The sequence below is a fragment of the Myiozetetes cayanensis genome, unplaced genomic scaffold (genome assembly GCF_022539395.1).
Source record: "Myiozetetes cayanensis isolate MyiCay16 unplaced genomic scaffold, myiCay2020 scf2-11, whole genome shotgun sequence".
NCBI classification, from domain to species: Eukaryota; Metazoa; Chordata; class Aves; order Passeriformes; family Tyrannidae; genus Myiozetetes; species Myiozetetes cayanensis.
The window spans coordinates 49483995-49503284 of NW_026087411.1; the positions used below are offsets into that span (position 1 = coordinate 49483995).

General features: G+C 41.6%; 1 protein-coding gene across 1 annotated transcript in view; it reads left to right on the forward strand.

Moving 5' to 3' along the window:
• Nucleotides 1–19290, forward strand: part of SASH1 (SAM and SH3 domain containing 1) — a 533011-nt gene that overhangs the window by 493170 nt on the left and 20551 nt on the right. The window contains 3 exon segments of the mRNA XM_050315112.1: nucleotides 9598–9730; nucleotides 13762–14597; nucleotides 18175–18246. Of these exon segments, the coding sequence (XP_050171069.1) occupies nucleotides 9598–9730; nucleotides 13762–14597; nucleotides 18175–18246 (1041 nt within the window).

The window sequence follows — 19290 nt, forward strand, 5'->3', positions numbered from 1 at the left end:
CAGCATTGAGTATCAATGGAGACTGGGGTATGATGAGGATTGTTTTACTTGAAACAGTAGTGTTTAGTTTGAAGCAATGTGGATATTTTGGGCATTTTGAAAGTCCGGTGTTACCCCTGGTTTTGCTGTTATCCTGGGACTTAACATTTTTCATAAGGCTTCTTTTCCATGAAAGGCTAAAGGGTGGAAGAGGATAGTTTTCTGGTTTTGTTCTTCTTGGAGAGCTTGTTGCCTGCCTCCAGGCCCTGCATATTCTCTCAAGTAACAGAGGGGAGTTGCTGCTGAGCATGGCTGTGAATGAATGCAGAGCTTTCATCTTTGCTCCAAAGAATCTAGTGACCCAATTTCTGTTCAGACTTCCTGAAAGGCACTGATGTGCCTCATTTTATTGGATGGTGTATTTATTACTACTACACAAATTCCTATAATACTGTCAGTGCTTAGTAACGGTTATGATGAAGAAAGAACCTATAGTAAGACATGGCTTCAAAATGGTAGTGCTAAATTCCCACACTATGTGCCTACCATGGGAACGTGTCCTGGGAGGCACTGGCTGCTCTCCTTCTCCACCGATCGGTGTCCAGCATCTCTTGATGAATGCTGGTAGCAGAAGAATTGCAGCATATTTTTTACAGTCTTTCCCCTCTTTCTATCCATGCATAAGAACAGGATTTCCCATGGGTGTAGTGACACAAAAACCTCCATGAGAGAAATGTAGATTGTCATTACAGTTCCCAGGACACAACACAAAGTAAGGTCAGTGCTCTGAAGCGATGATAGCAAATCAAGAGGCCATCAATGTGTTTATATTTGGTTTTGTAGAACACTAAGTAGTGTTTTACCTATTTAACCTGAAATTTTCCAAAATGCTTTAGAATTTGCAGAAGAAACTGCTTCAAATTATTTAGAAATAAAACTGTATCACTTCTTTAAGTATTATTTACCATTCAACACCTGTCCGTGTTGTTGACAGATAGAGCTTAGCTAGGTGTGCGTCCCTAGTGGGACTAAACACTGTCACCACAGGACTGTACTGAGGAGTTAATGTAGCCCAAGTAAACCTCCTGCTTGCTGCCAGCAGTAGTTGCTCCTGTGGTTAGTCTGTCATAAGGTCTCTGAGAAAAATCTGCCTTCTGTCATGACTCAGAGAGCTTACGGTAACGCCCAGACAATGTCTGTAATTAAGCATGTTCATAGCCACTTCTGTTTTGATTGCATTGAGACAAGCCCTCTTGACTTACTTTACTGCAAAATGTTTGGCCATGTATTTGAGGAGGATGGGAGGTGGGAAGGCAAATTAATTTAATATTCATTCTAACATAATAGTTCACCTTTTTTTATCTCTCTTTTGCCTTTTGGGACCTGCCTAATTTTTCTGCTTATTACCTAGCGGGTGCAGTGCGATGGTACCAGCTTTTTCCTGTTCTCCATGCATCAGCCAGCAGGAGATGCTATAATCCATAACGTGGTATCCCTGCCCCCATCTTTTCTGAGACCAGGCCTATTAAATTGGAACAAAGGCTTACTCAGTTCAAGAATTAGGAATCTCAAAAGTTGTGTGTTTCACTGCCCTACTTGGCAGACTCAGGCTGAATAATCTTTGCTTGTGGTACAATAGAAAATTTTAATTGCACTCCTGTCAGTTAGCGGTTTTTCCCCTTTCCTGATGCTGAAGTTTCCTTCCTCACACTTAGGATGGTAACATTAATACTTTGATTGCTTGAAAATGCTGTAAGAATGTAATTTAAGTTACTACATCCTGTACTAAAGGGCTCTCATTCTTTTCCTTTTTTACTCTGATAAGAATTTTGCTGTGTTCCATGTATTACTCTTTCACCCGTGGTTTTCCAAGATGTCCAGATGTGGGTTTCCAGCGCTGGTGGTGTACTCCATTCATCAGTAGAACAGACTATGCTAAAGAATAGGGATTCTCCCTGGACCTTCTTAGCATTGCCAAAACACAAGATTCAATTGAGAGAGCCTTGTTAAAGGGTTTTGTTTCCATGTGTAGAGGAGTCTGTGGGAGAATTGGAAAAAAATGCTATATTGTAACAGATATGGAATAATGTAATGCAGAGCTTCATTCTGCCACATATACCTATGATAAGTGGTACATGAGTATGGTTGTAATGTCATTAAAATTAATTATGCTACTCAGTGAGAGAAGCACTTCACAACGTGGAAATGTGTTTGGCTTGCAGATACAAATGTCGGCAATGTACTCCTCAAAATTAAACTAAAACCTGGAAACAGTTAACAGTGAGGAATTTGCCTAAGCAGCTATTCTGGTATCAAGGCAGACCTCCTGGGAGAATTCAACTTTTATGCTCTCGTTACTTATGACAAATATTTCCCACTAATTTCAGCAAACAGTGTCGTCACCAGCTAATGTGTAATACATTTCTCACCAGAGTAGCTGTTGGATGTTCCTTTGATTTTCCTGTAAGTAATCACAGGCTGAACCCAGACATGGTTACCTGGGGGGCTGACACTGCACATTTTAGACTTGCATAGCCCTTTTTAAAATTCATACTCTTGCAAAAGAATAGTCATAACCTCTGTTAATTTTCTTTAAAATTTTGAAGAGCATTATCTGTAACATCATGATATGATGCAGATTACCACATCTGAACTTCACATAGATTTCTATAAGCAGCCTCTGCAAGGATTAGAAATCTGTGAAACTTTCTTAATGAAACCCAAAACCTTCAAAACTCAAGTTGCAAAGCCCCAAACTTAGATCAGTTTCACTCATGGCCATGAACTTTTAAGGGAATCTGGGATACATTTCAAGGAAGTTGCTGTCATGTTTCACTTGATGTTGGCTGGTATGTTATTGAAACTGGAGAACACTAGCTGGTTTTATCTGAAGCTTAGAATTTTCCACAGAGCTTTACATCAGAGTTTTGGGGCTGAAGTAATTCAAGGATAAAAACCCAGCTACAACACACTAGTAAATCTAGCTTACATGACCACTAGGGAGTAGAAAAGCTCTGTACGGTCACTAGTACAAAGGTGGAGAAATTGAAAAAGGATATTTGACTGGATGGCTCATTAAAATCAACCAGTCACCAAAGGAAACAGATGTTTAGTCACGCTATGGTTTCATGGTATGACTGATTTGCAGTGAATCCAGATTAAGTGGCTATTGATAGCATGTCCTGAGAAAGGAGAATCTTTTCTTGGCTAGAAGAGGGTGCTGTTGTGGTATACCTTTGCTATTGCTTTTCACCACTGGATAGCAGTGCTTCTAATTAGTAGCGTTTTTGGTCCATGTTTTCTTGTGCTCTGAGAATAAATGCCCAAAGTTTGGATTTGTCACCAGGTTTGGGGTTAGATATGGTTGACTACAAGAGAAGACTTGAGCATCTCAGAGTCTGTTTCTTAGGAAGGGAGATCTCAACCATGCCTAGGCAGAGAAGTGGAAAGTCATGCTACAATGCTTCATAAAGCCACAATGTGGCTAATTCTAGATGAGGCTGAGATTTCTGAATTAAACAGTGTTTGTGTTTGCCTTTCCAGTTCTTAGTGATGTTCTTTTTTATAGCACTGAAACTAAGGGAAAGAACAAAAACGTATCTAAGTTCACTAAGTTAAAAAACATTTAAGCAAGGTTTATTTTTCTGTCAAATTAGCCCTTTATAAAGGGAAATTCTCAGGGGGGCTTTTTGTCAAAATAATGAAAAAGTGAAAATAAAAAAAGCCTGGTAAAGGGCTTAAGTTATATTTCCTATAGACACAGCCTCCACTCTAGTGGTAGTGTTCGAGGGTCAGTCTTCATCCTGGCTTTGCAGGGATTCTCTGTATTTTTTTCTTTCACTGAAATTCCATAGACAGCAATTAAGGAACTGGAGGCCAGCAAGAGGTCAGCAAGCCTTCATCAGTGAAAACAGGGATTGTTTGCCATGTACAACACTCCCTTTTTTCCTTGTGGTGAATAGAAGATTTGCTTAGAGCTGATGACTTATGCCTTTCTTGCAAGTTATGCAGCTAGCGAGTAACTGGGGGAATCAATCAGTGAGCAGAAAACAGCTAATTGAGTCCAGCATCACGCTTTTTTCTTCCTTACATATTCAGCTCTGGAATCAGAGCCAGTTTGGTGTCTGATAATGTAACTCCAGAGAAGAGGCATTTTGTGTGCAGGATTCAGAGCGAATACAATACTTAAGAAGAAGTGTCTGCTACTAAATTTTAGGGTTACGAAGCTGACAGCAGTTGAGGACTCAGGGGAAAATACTCGAAACTGAGCTTTAGGCCTGTAAATGCCGAAGCTGGTAAGTCACTGAGCATGTAGCATGATGTGGAGAGGATGTGCCTCCTGTTTCAGAGAGGGAAAAAGAGAAAAGGCTTTTGTGGTTATTCTTAGGCACAGCACAGCATGCATAGCTTTTCTTAGTTCTCTTTTTCCTTTCCTTGGGCTTTTAAGTTCTTTTCTGTTCTACTTTCCTGTCTATGACTTTGTCCAGGCATCTTAAATAAAAAAAAATTTATAGGTTAGAACGGTTGGTTTTTTTGGCAGATGTAAAGCCTGTTAGAAAGTACACGTGTAGCCACGTCTCCTGAAGGGAACAGTAAAGTCTCTTTGCATTTGCTGTATAGTTTGTAGTTCTGAGGTGAGCTAACCAGGACTGGGGGATGTGATGTGCTAAGCCCATGAGTCTGAATATGTTTTTTTGCCCCACTTTGCTGAACAAGAATTGTCTGATAATGAAAAAGAATTGCAGTTTGAGCTTAATCAGATATTAAGATATTTCATTGTTTCTTAAATGGAAAGTTTCCTAGAGATTTCAGTTTGAGGCTGAACAATATATTACTGGGCATGAAGTGAATTGTAAAATTTTAACATCTCTCTAAATGGCTTCCCACAGCTCATGTATGGTTTTTTTAATGGAGCTGAAGCAAATTAATCAGTTATGATAGCTTTAACTGGATGTCCTAGCATTTCTTACACATTTTTATTGGGTCGTGGCTAGCAGGCTTTGCCTATTTTGTGTTTTTTAAGGTTGTTGCTATAACCCTGAATGGTTTCCAAACATAGTCCTGCTGAAAGCTAGCTACTTACTTCTGGTTTACATTTTGCCAATTAATTCCAAGTACTCTAATAAATGTTGGTTTTCTCTGTGTGTGTGTGTATGTTTGTGAAGTACTAATTCAAAGAGGGAGGTTAGGATTGTTATTTCAGTGGCGTGTGAAATGGGATGGATGTTAGAGAGCAGCAGAGCGAGGCGTGTGCCCTGCCTTCAGAGCAGGCAGCAGCAATGAGCTGCATGAGAAAAGTGAGAGAGAAAGCAAAGAGGGAGCCAGGAGCAGAACTGTAGAGAGCTCCTTGAATGTCAAAGTACATGTGCTAATTTCCTTTTTATTCCTGAGCATAAGGCTTTTTACTTGGATCTTACATATGAGATGATGCAAACCATGGCCTTTGGAAATGCACAAGTAGGGAGTTTTCCAAGGTGAGGAGATGCTAGAGGTAGCAGAGGGGATTGATTTCTCCTGGATTTGAGAGCACCTTCATAGGTTTGTGGCTGCATTAGTTAGCAAGGAAGAGCTGGGCGGTGGGGATGGGCCCTGGCCTCTGTAGTTTTCCAGCCATGTGGTGTGTGGTGGCTACAGTCCTGTGCATGCAGCTCTCGGTTATTTCCAGATGCTGTTAATTTAGTCCCTGTTTCCCTGCAGTCCTTCGCACATTTGTGCCGCCAAGCTCTCCAAGCTGGCGGGTTTCCGCACCGTGAGAGCATTGCAGATGCAGGGATGCACTTGCTCCAAGCAGCGCGAGGAAAGGCGGCTCCGCCCAGCCAGCCCCGCCAAGGGGGCCCTGCAGGCTTTGCCGGGTCTCCGGCAGCCCAGCCGAGCCCCGCGCTCTCTTTCAACCAGCGAGATTTTTGTGCATCAGCTTTGGACAATTTGTTATGGTTTAAGGCTGGGGAGCCAGCTGTCTGCAATCTGATGTAATGTTGCCCTGGAAACCAGAAATGAAACACTTTAGCATTCACCACAGAATTACTACATACAGCATTAGCCAAAGTAATTAAAAGTTGAGCCATATGGGCTTTCGGATGGAAAAATTTGGAGCAGAGGAGATGGAAGTTAAGTTGTTCCTACTTGCAGTACTGCAAATCCGTTTGTTTTCTCCTTTTAGGGCACGGGGAAAGACCTGTCCTGGCTGTGCGTGGGGGGATGGGGAGATGGAGGGGCTCTAGCTGTTTTACCAGTGCGTTAATGATGCCAAGGCTTGGCCTGATGGGACAGCTCTGTGCCAGGGGCTGGGAGGCATTGGCAGAGGGGGTGCAGCATGGACTCCTCCAGTGCTGAGAGCTTCTAGTTGAGCCTTTTGGGGATGCATCATCCCCTCTTTAACAGACCATGTCTACCTTTCTGCAGTGCTGCAGCACACTGAAGTGCCCATGAAGGGGGACGAGGGCAAGAGGGGTCTGGCAGCTGGCTCCATCTAAGCTCTGTGCCAAGGCCTGGGTGCTAGAGCTGTCCGGGAAGCCATTTGCATGGTCTGCCTCGCTTTGGGGACATTGGGGTGATTTTCCCATCTAAAGGCAGGGACAGCTACCAAAAAAAGCAATTGAGACCCATGAAAGAGGGGAGGGTGGTGTGGGTCAGGGAAGTCAAAACGTCGAAGTTCAATGATTTCCAAATATGTCAGTTATGGCCAGAATGCTTTACGTTAGCTGTAAAAGAAAGCATTGCTTGAGCTGGAAAATTAAGCTCTGTTTCCCATGTGCCAAAGTGGAAACTTTTGATAATTTCAAGGCCTTTCTTAAAAAAATTGTTTCAAAAACAGGAAGCAAGTGAAAAGTAACCCTTCTTGAAAATGCTTTCATCTTCAAGGAATCAGCATTATTTGACAAGAAAGTTTTCTGAGCAGCACCACTGATGTAGTCACTGACATTTTCAGGCCTTTTTGCATAAACTTACTGGCCATCCTTTTTCTTTGTAGAAGATTTGTCTGTCACATACTACCTGATATGATAGGAAATAGGCTGCTGGACAGAAAGTGACCTTGTGTTTTCATCTACCCATAAAACATGAGCTGTTCTCGCCTATCTGGGCCAAACACCGGTGATAGGCAGAATCTGTTGCTTCCTCTGGAGGACCCCAGCTTAAAGGACACCGGGAGTCCAGAAGGATCAGGGAAGACCAGTTGGCACTTAATTATGATGTTACTTTAGGTATTTTGAAGTATAGTGGGCACCCTCTGCACTATCCACTGGGGTCTGATGTCAGTACCTTGCACTGAGGCTATTTTGATGCTTGCTTTCATGGCAGTAGTTGTGAATGCAAATGTCAGACATCATAAAAGGTTTTGTTGTTGTTCTTGGATCTTCATAACCCTGAGGGGGCACAGTTCTTTATCAGATATCAGTGGTGCAAAAGTAGGACTAGATGTTTACTCTTTGGTGAAATCCTAGGTGGGAGGACCAGGTAGGAGCTGTTTTCTAAGTCTTACAGAGCTCACGGTTTCACAAACTTGCACTAGTCTGCAAACTGAGGGTGTACAAAAAGTAATGATGGAAAGCAATGCTTTAGAGTAATTGCGTTTAAAATAAACATATCTTGAGTGCAGAATATGCATAATGGTTGCTTGCCAGGATGCACTTAATAGCCCAAGAAGTCTTGACTGAACTTCTTGATTACAGTCAATAATCCATTCATCATCTTATCTAAATGTGTCTGTCTTGTTTGATGTGTCACTAAGTTGTCCCGGGCATAATCCTTGAATTAATCTTCATCTTGTTGCTTAATTTATTTTGATATAAACAAGACTGGTACTCCTCTTTACAGCCCTATTTTTCCCAAAGGAAGATTATTAATTACGTAGCCAGTTCTTACCCATAATAAATGCATTTGTGCAATTCTTGGATGACAGAATGGCAATTTCTAGTGCTATATGCGATCCATTTGGTATTCCTCCTTCTGTTGGAGTAATACAAGGTTTGTGTGAATTCAGTAATTGGTAGTGCCCTTGCAGAAAGTTGCTGAAGTTTGCTCTGGTGTGGTTCTGGGGCCCTTGTGAGGTGCATGCCTGGGAGGTAGACTTCCAGAGCTGCCCTGGCTCCATTAGGCACTGTTTGTGCCTTTGGAAGTGTACCCGTGCAACTGCTAGTTGGTGTCTTGCCCCATGGCATCTACCATTGTTACCACATCCTGATATTTAAGTGCACTAGAAAAGTAGAAAGCATTTTTATATTTGGCCTCTTTTATTCATCCTCCAGATAAGCAGACAGCATTTTTGCTGGGAAGAGAAGAGGGTGGGTTGGTTTTCGTTTTTCTTTTTTTCTTGGCTTGCATCTTTTGGGAATATTTTTTTTTTTTAAGTTTAATTAAGGAGAAGGAATAAAAAAGGATGAGTGCACTGTGGAAACCCAGATAGCTGCACTGACAGGAAGTTGCATGAGGGTTTTTAAAGCTGACCATTAGGAATGCAGCAACTTGGCTGGGGCCGTGGGTGAAAACAGAGTGAGGTATACAATCCATACTGCGCTCCAGCCGGAGCTCGTGCTGTGCGCAGGAATGTGCAGCGGCGCACGGTGCCAGGGTCGTCCTGGCCAAGTCGGAGAGCCCTGTTGGCCTCCTCTCCTCTCCCCTTCCCTGCCCTTCCCCCCACCGCCTTCCACATTCTGAACTGATTAAAACAGAGGAAGTAGCACGTTGAACATTGGATCTGGCTCGAAAATCGAAGTCGTCTTCTCGTTCACAAGGAATGGATTGTTTCAGCTTGTTGTGTCACTGCTGCTGGAGAGAAGGGAATTTTTTTTTGTCTCTGTAATGTTTGATACTTGAGGGAAAACAGCTGGAACTGAGTATACTGGATCAGATGCAAAACGAAACGGGATGCTGGGGAATATGGACTGCACTGTATATCTGAAAAGGTCAGAGTTTTCCCTTGGTCAGTGCTGGAGGAATGCTCTGTCCATCTTAATTCCAGCCTCAAGAGTCTTCAGGAGGAGTGTAAGGAGCAGGGAGGAGGAAGGGAATATTTTGTAGTTGTGGCAGTTTGTGAGTGAGGCAGATGAGGTCTCCTCCTTCCTTTCCTTCCCATCCCTTTCTTGTGCTGCTGTTTTTGATTTTCTGGGAAGACTGGAGGGAAAAAAAAAAAGAGAAGTCGTCAATGACAGAGCTTCAGTTTGGAGAAGCTGTTTATAACCAGGTTTAAACAGCAAGTTCTGAGATGCCAGACAGACCAGGGACTGACCTAAACCACAGGAGCATAACTGGTAGGGTAAGAAGAGCCCTGGGAAAGAGCCCTGCCTGAAACGCGCTGAGAGAGGACGTGGAAGTAGTTATTACACAATGCATGTGAAGAAAGACAAGGGCAGGAATGCATTTCGATGCCTAGGATCTTACGTTGCACAGATTTAGAAATCAAAATGGTATGTCATGCTTTCAGAAAAAGAAAAAGAGAAAAAAAAAACAACAAAAGAAAACAAGAAAACCCTCAGTAATTTAAATGTTTCTGTCTGACTGGGGCTGAAAATATAACATCCGTTACAGAGCTGCCTTGACACAACGCAGCAGATGAGCTAACTTGAAGGAGCAAGCTGTGGAACTACTACTTTATTAATATTCCCTTTGTTTCTTTGCCAGTCAAGAGAACAATCCGATGATGAAACAGAGGAATCGGTGAAGTTTAAGAGGTTGCACAAGCTGGTGAATTCTACTCGCAGAGTCAGGAAGAAACTCATAAGAGTTGAAGAAATGAAAAAACCCAGCACAGAAGGTAAAAAGCAATGTGCATATGGTTAAAACTGCATGTTTCTGTTGAGAGGGGACAGAAAGTAGAGGGTTGGGGAGGGAGGGGTGGAGTGTTTATACCTCTTCAAGTGGAGGGAAAGTGGGAATGACTGCCTTGTCTCTTGTGCATGTCCTAAGTAATTGAAATTTTAGACTGTGAAAGGAGGAAAGTGATAGCCTAGAATGTGGTTACTACTGATCTGGTATTCTCAGAGCAGCGCTCAAGAGTCCCTCATTAAGAGATTAGAACTTGGTTTATGTTTTATTCCCCATGCTGGGGAGGGAATCCCCATGCTAGGAGCAGTGCCAGCCAGCTGCCCCACAGGCTCAGCAAGGAGGTAAGCGAACCCACCACCACACTGCTCCCTCCTCTGAGGCTTGGGATGGCACATAGGTGAAGCCCTTGCTCGTTTTGGGAGGATAGCAGCAGTTGCACCACATGGCATAATCCTATGGCAAAAATACGGAAACTCTATCAGACATTCTTGTGGGGTAGCAACTGCCTTGTGTAATACTAAATTCTACTTCTGGGGGAGCCTGCCTGCAATTTGGCTTTTGAATGAAACCTGCTCCCAACAGAGAGGGGGAGAGAAGGGAGGAGGAGGAGAAGGGTGGGGAAAGGGAAGTGGAGTTCAGCCCCTGGGAACATCATACTGTAGAATTAACTCTGGATGACCTGTATCCATGTGTGAGCATTCAGATTAATGGAGCCTGATCTTGAGGAGCCTCTTTGCACAGTCCTGCTTGAGTCCTCACTGAACTTGTGGGCACCTTTCTATACTGGTGGCTTTCTTGGCATGCATATATGCCAATTCCCCTCATCTTAGCAGTGAGCTGAACCGTATTATGATTCCTTCCTAGTGCATTTAAGGGAAACATGTGCATCTTGCATATGTGGCAGGAAGCTGCTGGCAGATTTATGATCTGGCCGGCATCTCTCCTACATTATGGATGGAGTTGTTGGCATGAAAGACACAGCCTGTCTAGGGATCTGGAATGGGCAGGTGTGGTGGTCTGAAAAGTTTTTGTCACCTCATAGGGTGAGCATAAAGCTGTGATACCGTGGAAGCAAAAACATGGGGTGTTTTTCCCCTGCTCTGGGTAAAGAAGGCCCCCAGAGAAGCCTGTCCTACCTCCTTCTGCTCTCTCTGGGAGTCTGGGAAAAGCTGCAGGGAGCAATCAGCAGGAGGCTCCAGGGGTACGAGCAGCAGCAGGAGCAGGCAGCCCGGGGGCTGCTGGGCATGCAGACACCTTCCTACAGTTGGACCAGACTTTCTTTTCAGCATATTAAGTATCTATCTTGCTCTCCATACCCTCTTTTACAATGCCTCCCCTCTTTATTTCCTTTTCTCCCTCAGTCTTTCACTTAAGTGTCCCAGTTCCCTTCAGGGCTTGTTGGTTGGTTTTTTTCCCAATGAGTTTTTCCACCCCTGCCTTCAGCAGAAAAATCACTGAATTAACAATTGTAACCAAAAAAATGTTTGCTCTTCTTCCTTCTTTCTCCACCTCCCGACTGTCTTCCCTAACTCTAGGCTTCTCTGAATAAAGTATCTGTAACTGAGTTTGTACTTTATCTACCACTCTGGAGTTTCTTCTTAGATTGGTTCTTGGGAAACTCTGTAGAAAAAACAATTATTGCTAAATAACAACATGGATTATTTCTGCATAACTTCTGTGTAACTAGAAGCCCTCTTAAATAGCCAAGTCTACATCAGCAGTAGATATCTATGACTTTTTTTTCAGGAAATTCCACACCCAGGTTTCCATATGGGAAATTAATAGTGCTTCATAAATGTTGTCAATCACAGTCTCTCATAATGTAGGTCTGTATTCTCATTTGGATATGTCAGAGGGCTCTGCACGATCACAGAAAATACAGTGGTCAGATTTGGGTATTGCTGTCTGGCCTTCCAAGTTACCTGTAGTTGACTGGATCAGTTCTTGAGCTGTTTGCTGCTGTTCTCTGTGTAATCTGTGTTACAATTCTGAAGTAATGTGAAATTCTAGATGACTAGGTTTTGGGGAGTTGGCTATAACATTTGACTGAGTGATATCAGTAAAATTTAAGTAAATTCATTAGTGTTTAACAACCTTTAGCAAAGTGTAAGACTTGTTTTGAAAACTGGCATACAGTTTCCTAGAAGAAAGATTCTTCACAATCCTCCTCAAAGATGTCTTCAGAAAGAACAGCTTTGCCAAATTTCCCTTATCTGTTCCTGTAGTTTTTAAAGAAAAGCACACTAGTCTCAGATCCTTCTCTTACATTTCTATTATTGACTCTGTTATCATACTAAATGTACATCTGCCTGATCTGATACTCACTAGAATTTGCGAATATCTGAATCTTGTGTATTTTGTCTTTGTCTGCTCCTAGTGAGCTAAATAACTGAAGGTTCCTAATTCCTGGGCACCATTCTTAAATAGCACTTAAAAACACATCACATCTACATCTGTGTCGTTATGGCTTTGTGTCATGGACTCTGTCCAAATAACATCTGTTACAGTTTTGACACACAATGCATATCCTACAAGCTGTTTAAAAACATATTTACTTAGTGGACTAAAATTGTTTATCAGCACATACTCAGTCCCAGGAGAATGTATATTTTCTGTTCAAATTGAGAAGCAGAGGGGGAAAAGAGCAAGCTGGACAGTTCAGGGAAAGTGGTATGAAAACTAGACTCCAATTTACAGACCTACCCCAGTACATTTCTCAAGAGTGAAAGTTTCATATCAGATGTGATCCACTATCCCTTCAATGTCACAGTGATCTTGATAAAATAGCATCTTAGATTTCATCAAATGTATGTCAGATATGTTTGGCAACAGAGTGAACTGAAGATGAGACAGGAATCCTGTACAGGGCAACTAATCTTTCATCATAAAAGGTGTCCTCTGTTATTGAATGAGCGAGTTTAGTAAATCATAGGTATTTTGATAGTTGTCCAAATTTAACTCTGCTGTAAGACTGTAGAAACAATCAAAGTTGAAGCCAAAGTTAGGTCATGCAAGAAATTTATTTTGGAAAAAAATAAATACAATCACATTTCTGTGTGCATTTCTGATACATACCTATGAATGCTGTGAAATTTGTCAGGGAGACAGAGGAGGATGTGCACTTTTTTTTACTCTTACGTTTTTACTGCATCTAATACCTGAGAGTATACTTTGCTCAAAAGAAAACAACGGAGAAAAAAAATTTTATATGATAAATGTGAAAAGGAATTTCAGTTTCAAGTCTTTTATTCCCTTTTTTCCACTCCAAAAAGGAAACCTGGCTATCTGTCCATCTCCAGTACTTGTGTTGCAAAATATTCCTGTTAAATATTTTCTGGAAAAATTTGGTGAACACCAAGTGTTTCTGTCATTACCAGGACACTGTTGAAATTGGCACACTTGCAGTTTGACCTACTTCTTTGCCTTTGCATCTGTTAAATAAATTCTGTGTGATTAAAACTGGTGCTTCTTACCCCATTGAAAACCCAGAACTTTAAATTTCATCCTGGAGTTCAGCTCTATAACTCTGTGCAAAAAGTACTGCTTTCTGCAGCCACAGCAGCACTGAGTATTGGAAAACTGGAACTGAGAGGTACTTGTTTGGTTTTTATTACCTGGGTATACTTCTAACCTATTGTAGCTGAGCATCATATGCAAGTATCAGATGAAAAATGTAAGAAACAGATCCCAGTTCCAGCTTTTAAGGGGTTCTTAGTGAGAGCATCTGTGGTCTTACTTAGCTGCAGATGAAAGAGAGAAACTTTAAATAATGATGGGTGTACTTACAGGGTGTTGTCGTCTGTCTTGTGTTAACTCATCCCAGAACTCTCACTTCACAAATGGAAGGAACTGCTTCAGGTTCATCCATGCACAAATAACTTCTGAGAAACTTATATTAAGAATAGTTTTCTTACAATTTAAGTGGTTGGTATCTTAAATAAATACAGTAAAACTCTACAGAGAAACATCTCAGAGAATTGCAAACAGTGACATGCATTGTGCTGCTTTTTTACCGCGTAGGTGTGGAAGAGCACTCACTTGACAACTCTCCTATAGTGGATGACAGATCAGCACTTTACTCTGGAGTTCACAAGAAGCAATTCTACTTTGACAGCTCCTGTGAAAAGCAGCCAGAGGACGACTCGGACTCACTTACTACTTCTCCCTCATCCAGCAGTCTTGATATGTGGGGAGCTAACCGGAAGCTGGTGAAGACCTTCAGCAAAACTGATAGCCGTGGCCTTATCAAGCCTCCCAAGAAACTTGGGACATTTTTCTCTTACCCAGAAGAGGAGAAGTCCCAGAAAGTTTGCCGCTCCTTGACAGATGGAGAAATGAAGAAGAGCCTTGGCTCGCTGAGCCATGGGGTAAGTACAGAAAGCATTTGCTTTTATGACAGCAACAGGCACAAGCACCATCTTCTGGTGTCCCTGGAGGAGATTCAGAGTGTAAGGAAGCAGATCCGATTGAAGAAAATGGATACTAACTATTCCTGTTCCAGAGCTTTTCTTTGCCAGCGCCCTGCTAGGAAAGGAGTATCCCCCACACCTTGCGACCTGCAATTGCTGCGGCACAAAACGAAAGGGGGTGGAGGTTGTGGCTTCCCAAACAGAAGGCTACGAGGCCGCACTTCTGTCAGCGAGTTCAATATTACCTATGTGGTGGAGAGAAGCCTGTACAGTCACCTCAACCTCTCACAGCTGGTGCGTCCCGTTACTGACAGGACCCTGAGCAAGGCCGACAAGCAGGACCTGAGGAGATGCCTGCTGGAGGAGGATGAGGAGGCCAAGAGGAAGTGGGCTGCCACAGTGGATCGCTGTACTAAAAGGGTTCTCTTGAGAATCCACCAAAAGTCTGTGAGTCGGAGTTGCCATGAAGGTGGTCTTTCAGTTTCTGTGAGGTTGCAGTGAACACCCTCTGCTTTATACTTTTAACTAAAATACAGTATTTCTGCTTTCCTTGCCATTAGAAATGCTTAAGCACTGTAATACAGCTGTAAGGGTAGAGCTTGATACCATCTTGTCAGAGAAGAGTTTTGTTGAATTGCAGTTTCTGTGTGTACAGAATTACTTGATGAGAGAGAGCAAATATGACAAAGCGCTGCCTTTAAAATTCACCTAACGCTGAAATAGAGCTCGCTGATGAACAGAGGTTGTTTGAGATGCTAGAAATACATTTTTTGTGATGCTTTGGGAGTTGGTACTCTCTTAAAGGGATTCTGAGAGATGAACAAAATTTTTAGAATATTAGAGCATTGATATTCAACTGTGCTCTATTTCTCTTCTGCTGTTATTGCCTTATATTGGCCCTCCCCTACTTAGATTGCATATAGTCAGTTCACCCACCCACTTCGTACTCTCCCTTACACCAAACAGCTGCAGAAAGATGTGGAGTTTGATCTTAGGTACTCACTTTCTTCCTGCTTGCTGTTCACCACCACCAGAAGTATCGCTTCTGTTCTGTCAGTGGCTACTGCTCCTAGCATGGGATGAAGGTGGCACCTTCCTTCAGAGTGTTATGGAAAGGGAACAAGGGGTGGCCAAAACAGGAAATTGTGCTTAAAATGGGAAATTAGGTGATTTGAACATTCCAGAGGGATCCAAAGCTGCTTTCTGATTATATGACCCAGATTGGACTGTTCCGTTAACCATGATTCTGAGTTTCCTAGGAACTTGCCTTTGGTGCCAGCCCGATCTCCAAAGCTGAGCCAGCTAGTCTGTTGTCTAGTTGATAATGATCCCTACTTCAGTGGGTGGAAACAGCAGTGCGTCCGTAATGTTAAGCAAAATATTCCAGTGAACAATGTAGTAGAAACAGCTTTTCCTCTAGAATAACAGATTTTTTTTTTTTTTTGAGGCCTCTGTTTCATTCTTCAGATATAAGGTGCAAGAGTCACAGCTTTTGTCTCCTTGAATAACCTGTGGGAGATGACCAGGCCCTCATGGTTCACTTTCTGCTCTTTGGCCACAAAATATATATATGTTTGTTCTACCCAATACCTTGAACATTCTCTCTTGGCAGCTTAACTATTTTTTCTGCATTGACTGCTTGCGCTGCCCCTCACAGGATGCTGTTTATTGTACTCAGAAGACACTGTTTTCCCATAAGGATATTACGATGATAAGAGGAACCTTATTTGTCCTTCTGTGGGTTGAATAATAGGGTTATTTTGGACAGAAGGGCATACTTGTATGTTCTAGAGATGCCCCATAATTAAAAATACCCTCTAAAACTGCCACTGTAAATACAGATGACAGAAACAAACTTTTCAGTTTTTCTAATAAGTTAGTCTCGTCTTGCTGTAGTAATTTCATTATGAAAACCAACTGGAGTGACCTTTACTTTATTCACAGAGATACAGTTGGAGAGGAAATGGATAGCGTTTTGTTGTCGTTGAGGAACTCCTCAGTCAACTGCTTCTCCAGCCTTGTTTGAATTGAATAAATGTTGGAGACATGCTGCTCTTACCTACTTTTTCAATACAGTTCTTTCTGAAATCTCAAATAGCTGCCAAACTTCAACTAATAATGCTCCTTCCTAAAAACACCTAATGTTTTTGTTTGCTGCAACCTCAGGGAAATTGCAATGCCTATGTATTCAGTGGAATTGGTCACTCTGTCTTTCCTTGCCATTCATTTTTGTCATTTATATTTGTTTCAGTGACCTGGACATGCATGAAATTTTCAAATTACATCAGTTTTTCTTTTCTCCCAAAATGATAATACTTTTTATTGCATGGCCATTCCATTGAATATCCCTCTCCTCATCCACAGACTTCTTGTTCGGTGCAGTATTGCCAGAGTCGCTACTGGAATCTGAAAGTGGAAGTTGAATTTTAAGTGTATGGGGAGGTCCATAGCAAAACAATAAGCATCCTTAATATGATACATTTACTCAGAAGCTTTTAACCAATAGTCATTTTGCTTTCCAAGAAGACTTCTTTAGGAGGAGCTCTGGCTGGTTTGACAGACAAGTTTGCTCAGAGCAGTTCCAGATGTCTTCTCTTCATTGCTGGGATTACCATATGATGTAGGATTAGTTATAACGGTCCTTCACAGAAGAACCAAATTACTACTAGCTAAACATGCTGTGCTTTAGAAACTGATCATGTTGCTTGTGGTTGGTCTCAGATTTTTCCAAAAACAATTTCCAAAAACCTATGCCATGGTCACAATGCCTTCTGGAAAAAAACACTTAAAAAAATTCTGCATCACAGCACTGTCTTTAATGTGTGTGAGGCCTAGGCAAAGCTGTCTTTCAGTTCTGATAGAGTTGTGGTTGCAGAAACTGTCATCCAGGCACGTTTGGTGTAAGCAGCACCCAATACAGAAGCTAGAAAATAAAACTTTTTAAAACCTACTAATATATGTGCTGATCAGTGGTTAACAGGGCAGGAAGAATGTTTACTTTATTAGAATTATATGTTATAATTGTCTATTAGGTAGCGCAGTTTATAGAGCTTACTTATTCCTCAGAGAGGAACCTGGTAGTTCTCAGGTGGTGGGTCTTCACTGATTCACAGTCCTTTGTAGTTCTGATGCGATGCCAAGTTGATTCTTCAACTGTCTTTGAAGTTAAGTTATTCTGTTGGGCAGTTCAGGCCCTAAGAACCTAAAGTTCACAAGTGTTGAGCTTCTCCTGTTTTTCTCAACCCTAACTCTGAAGAGAATACTTGTAATAGACATCTGCCTGTCTTCAAAACCACACTCAGAGCCCAGAGTTGAAACTGTGCAAGTGAATTGTAATTGCCATACCTTCATGGTGTGTTGTCCTGTGAGACCTCTGACAGGGCCAGTTATTTGAATACTATGCAGCCGTTCGTTCATTGCTCAGGTTTTATTGTCTTTTGGATTGCAAGGCGAAAGTTGGAAGTACCTAGTCTGGAATCAGGGCTTGCTGAGTCTCTGGGGACACAATGCTTATAGATAGTGGGGCTGTTTTTTCTCTTCTCTTACCAAGGGAAGCCCCACTAAGCTTCCAGCAATTCCCTGTGTTTCAGTGCAAATGCAACCTTTGCAGCTATTCCCAGAAGGTAGGTTATTCAACACTTTAAAAGATTGGTGGTTCTCTGTTTCACTGCTACTGTGGACTTAGCGTATGAAGGCAGACGGGAGTGCTGAGGTGAAGTTGCACCTTGGAAAACTTGATTCAACAGTTTCCTCAGACCAAAAAGTCTTTTTTTTCTTTTTGAAGAGTAGGCAATAGGTGACTCACAGCAGCAGACCTTAGGCCAAGGAGTTGTCTCTGGAAAACACAAATTACTCATATTGCTTTACAATGGATTTCTTGATTTATAATCTCTCATCCCTTTGTTTGTTTGTTTGTTTCCATTTTTGCAGACATTTGTGTTTTAACTGGTGTTCTCCAAATCACAGATGTTCTGAGTGAGCTACTCATTGTGATAAAACTGTATCTGTTCTTGGTTTTTTGCAGAGAACCTGTAGCTTTGGAGGATTTGACTTGACAAATCGTTCCCTTCATATTGGAAACAGTTCTGACCAAATGGTGAGTTTAAGAAGGTGCAGATTTGAAATAGCATAAAATGAAATGTGCTGTCGAGTTATAATAGACTGAAGTGTAATTTAGGTCTGTAATAATAGTTTGGGGATCCAAGAAAACAGAGTATCTTTGTTAACCTCAAACTTCCTTAGCTTTGAGGATAACATACCCACCCATATCCATGTGTGTATAAGTATTTATATACCATATGTGTAAAGAGGCAGGAACGAGTGATCACAGTGCAGATCTGGGGGCACATCTGTGGGCTATTCTTAAGTCTGACTTCCTCAGAGCATCTCACCCAAGGCAAAACATATGATTGCTATACTTTCTTGGTAAAAATATTTACTGTATGAGATGATGAAGCAAACTTTCATTCACTGAAGATCTGCAAGTTATTTTCATGGAAATCATTATGTAAGAGATTTATTATTTGTTTTCTCATTGTATCTAAGAGCTCTGGAGCAGACCAGGATCCCATTGTGCTGGGTGCTGCGCAACTGATCTCAGAGCATTCTTGTGTTTAAAAAAAACCCAAACCATCTCCCCTGAGAATTAATTCCATTTTATGTTACTCATGTTGATCCCAGTGTTACTGTTGGTCAGCCTGCAGCCAAAAATGACAGAACAGAAATGAGACAGAACATTATATCAAATGAAATTGCCAGCATATTTTTTCCTTTTGCCCCATATATGTTTTTCTTTTCTGTTTCAATGTTGGATCTGATAGCTTCTCTGTCCATTTAAATCAAAACTAAATTGTGAAACATTTTGTATGCCAGCATTATGTTATTTTTTATGTCAGCTGGGTCTCTTGGACTTGTTTTTTGTTACTAATTTTTTAACATCATAAATTACCCTAATTTGGCTAAATCTGTGGGTGGTTATTTTACTCATCAATTTTCACCTCAGTAAAAATGTTAATTTCTGATCTTAGTATTTATCTTTAAACAGAGATACTTGTTTTGTTCAGATTGCTTTTAACGTAAGAAAGTGTGAAGTCTAGATGTCACATTTTTTCCGTATGATCATCAGTAGTGGGTGAGATGC